Source organism: Bidens hawaiensis, unplaced genomic scaffold (assembly GCF_021521415.1).
Source record: "Bidens hawaiensis isolate Kalapana, Puna unplaced genomic scaffold, B.hawaiensis_p1.1 tig00040123_1, whole genome shotgun sequence".
In the NCBI taxonomy this organism is placed as follows: Eukaryota; Viridiplantae; Streptophyta; class Magnoliopsida; order Asterales; family Asteraceae; genus Bidens; species Bidens hawaiensis.
The window spans coordinates 55,667-58,104 of NW_027497081.1; the positions used below are offsets into that span (position 1 = coordinate 55,667).

General features: G+C 37.5%; 1 protein-coding gene across 1 annotated transcript; it reads left to right on the forward strand.

The window, feature by feature from the left end:
• The first annotated feature begins 525 nt into the window (after positions 1-525).
• On the forward strand, positions 526-1,561 carry LOC143591878 (phosphoenolpyruvate carboxylase kinase 2-like). Its single transcript, XM_077071948.1, has 2 exons — positions 526-1,315; positions 1,506-1,561. Exons 1-2 carry the CDS (start codon positions 526-528, stop codon positions 1,559-1,561), a joined length of 846 nt encoding a protein of 281 aa, XP_076928063.1.
• Positions 1,562-2,438: the final 877 nt, after the last annotated feature.

The window sequence follows — 2,438 nt, forward strand, 5'->3', positions numbered from 1 at the left end:
TTTATTTTAATTATCCGTCATTCAGTATAGTCATTCAGATTTTTGATCAAACAAATACATTTCATTCAGTACATAATTCTGCAGATAGGTAAAGTAGTAATTCTGCGCAGTCATTCAGATGTCTAACCAAACAGCTCTTATTGGTTCAGATGTCTAACTGGTTCAGATTATCTTATCCATTCAGACAGCGTAATGGTTCAGACTTACTGATTTATATGTTGCCAAACAGCCCCTTAGTCACTTAACACAAAAGAGAACCATGTATTTTAATAACAGTTTTTGACTAACCATGACTCACCCCGAAAATTTATCCCCCAAACAAAAAATATTCCACCAAATATATCACCTGGAAAAAGCAAAATCCAAAACCACGAGCAACGTACAACACCCAATGCAAGAAGTACACACAAGTTTCAACCATCTCGAACACGGATATTCGAATCTATGAAACCCAAATCCGGGCCCATCTTTCCGTTATAAAACCCACCTGCACCTTCATCTCTCCGTAACAACCACCCAACTAACATGAAGGAAGTTATAACCAACGACTACCAACTCACCGACGAGCTCGGCCGCGGCCGCTTCGGCACCGTCTACCGCTGCTACTCCACCGTCTCCGGCGACTCCTTCGCATGCAAATCCATCGACAAACGCCTCCTCTCCGATCCAACCGACCGCGAGTGCCTTCAAAAGGAGCCTAAAATCCTCCACATCCTCGGCGGAAACCCTAACATCGTCCAGATCTACCGTCTATACGAAGAGGAACACTACGTGCATATGGTTATCGACCTCTGTGACTCACCGGACCTGTTCGATCGCATCTCCTCACGCGCCGGCGTGTATTCCGAACCGGAATCGGCTTCGATATTCTCGCCGTTGATTTCGGCGATTAGTTATTGTCATCAGTTAGGTATAGCGCACCGTGATATTAAGCCGGACAACATATTATTCGATTCGAGAGGCAATTTGAAGCTGGCGGACTTTGGATCGGCGGAGTGGTTTGGGATGAATGACAACGGGATGATGAGTGGGATCGTTGGCACGCCGTATTACGTGGCGCCGGAGGTTTTGGCTGGGAGAGAGTATAATGAGAAGGTGGATGTGTGGAGTGCCGGTGTGATTTTGTACATAATGTTGGCAGGTGTTCCGCCTTTTTTGGGCGAAACGCCTGCCGATACTTTCGAGGCGGTTTTGAGAGGGAATTTGCGGTTCCCGCCGAAGAGTTTCCGGAATGTTTCGAAAGACGCTAAGGATTTGCTAAGGAAGATGCTTTGTAAAGACGTGTCTAGACGATTATCTGCTGAACAAGTTCAGAGTAAGTTATTATTACTGTGCGTGTAGTAATTATTTCGCAGCAGTGTAGTTACTGTACAAGTTCATAAGTATTATTAATGTGCTATTATTTTTTTAAACTGTAGTAATTATTATGTCTGTAGTTTGAAACTGTAAATTACTTATTATTTGTATGTTTAGTGGATTAATTATGGTGTGGATTTGTGTTACAGGGCATCCGTGGGTTGTGAGTGGAGGGGAGACTCGACCGATGGCGGATCTAACCTAGACGACAAGGGCGATTTCGACTCCTGGATGTGAAATCAACACTGGTTTTTTCTTCTGTTGATTTGAATCCATGAATCAACGGGAAGAAAGAGAGAGAGCGGAAGTTCAATGAATCTTTTCAAGTTGAGTTTGTCTAGTTGTTTTTTTTAAGTCATGATGATGGTGCACTAGTATTATAATATGGAGAATGTATGAATCAATCATCATCCTAGTAGAAGTTTTTGTAAATATAGTGAAAAGATGGTATAATGAGTAAAGTGCTGGTTGTAAATATTCTATGGCAATCATCCTCTGTTTTACTTGTTATAAATCTCTTATGATATTGTTGTGAAATTATATCTTTGCATAAGAAATAATTAGGAAAAATTGTTGATCATTAATTTGGGAGGTTTTTAGGTGAAACTAATTAATGAGATTTTAGATAAAATTAAATAGTTTCATTTTTGAAGATTCAATAGTTGAGATGACATCATCTATCATGTTTGGTTTGAATTGGATATCTATTTATCCATTTAATTGAAAATGTAGAATAATAATAAATAAATATAAATAATGTTAGTTCAAAATAATTTATGTATACATAAATACATTAAAAGAAGACAAGATCAAATTTTATTTTTAACATGAAAACAGTAAGAACTAATTTGCTGTTATTATTAGATTTATTTTTATAGGTGTATGCTGTTATTTTTTGTTCGTATTTGCTAATTTTTGATTATGAGACATTATAAGTATTTGTTGATTTATATTTTGCTGTTATTATTAGATTTTTTTTTTCTTTTGATGCTATAAATATTTGATGGGCTGTTATTATTACATTTTTATGTAAGTAACACATTTTAAATTGTTTTGACAAGGTCAAGAAAAGCATTTTACCT

Excerpts from the sequence above, each read along its gene's own strand:
- LOC143591878 (XM_077071948.1), top strand. The coding sequence starts at position 526 with ATGAAGGAAGTTATAACCAACGACTACCAACTCACCGACGAGCTCGGC. Across the intron at positions 1,316-1,505 it reads ATCTGCTGAACAAGTTCAGA|GGCATCCGTGGGTTGTGAGT; the intron begins GTAAGTTATTAT and ends TTTGTGTTACAG.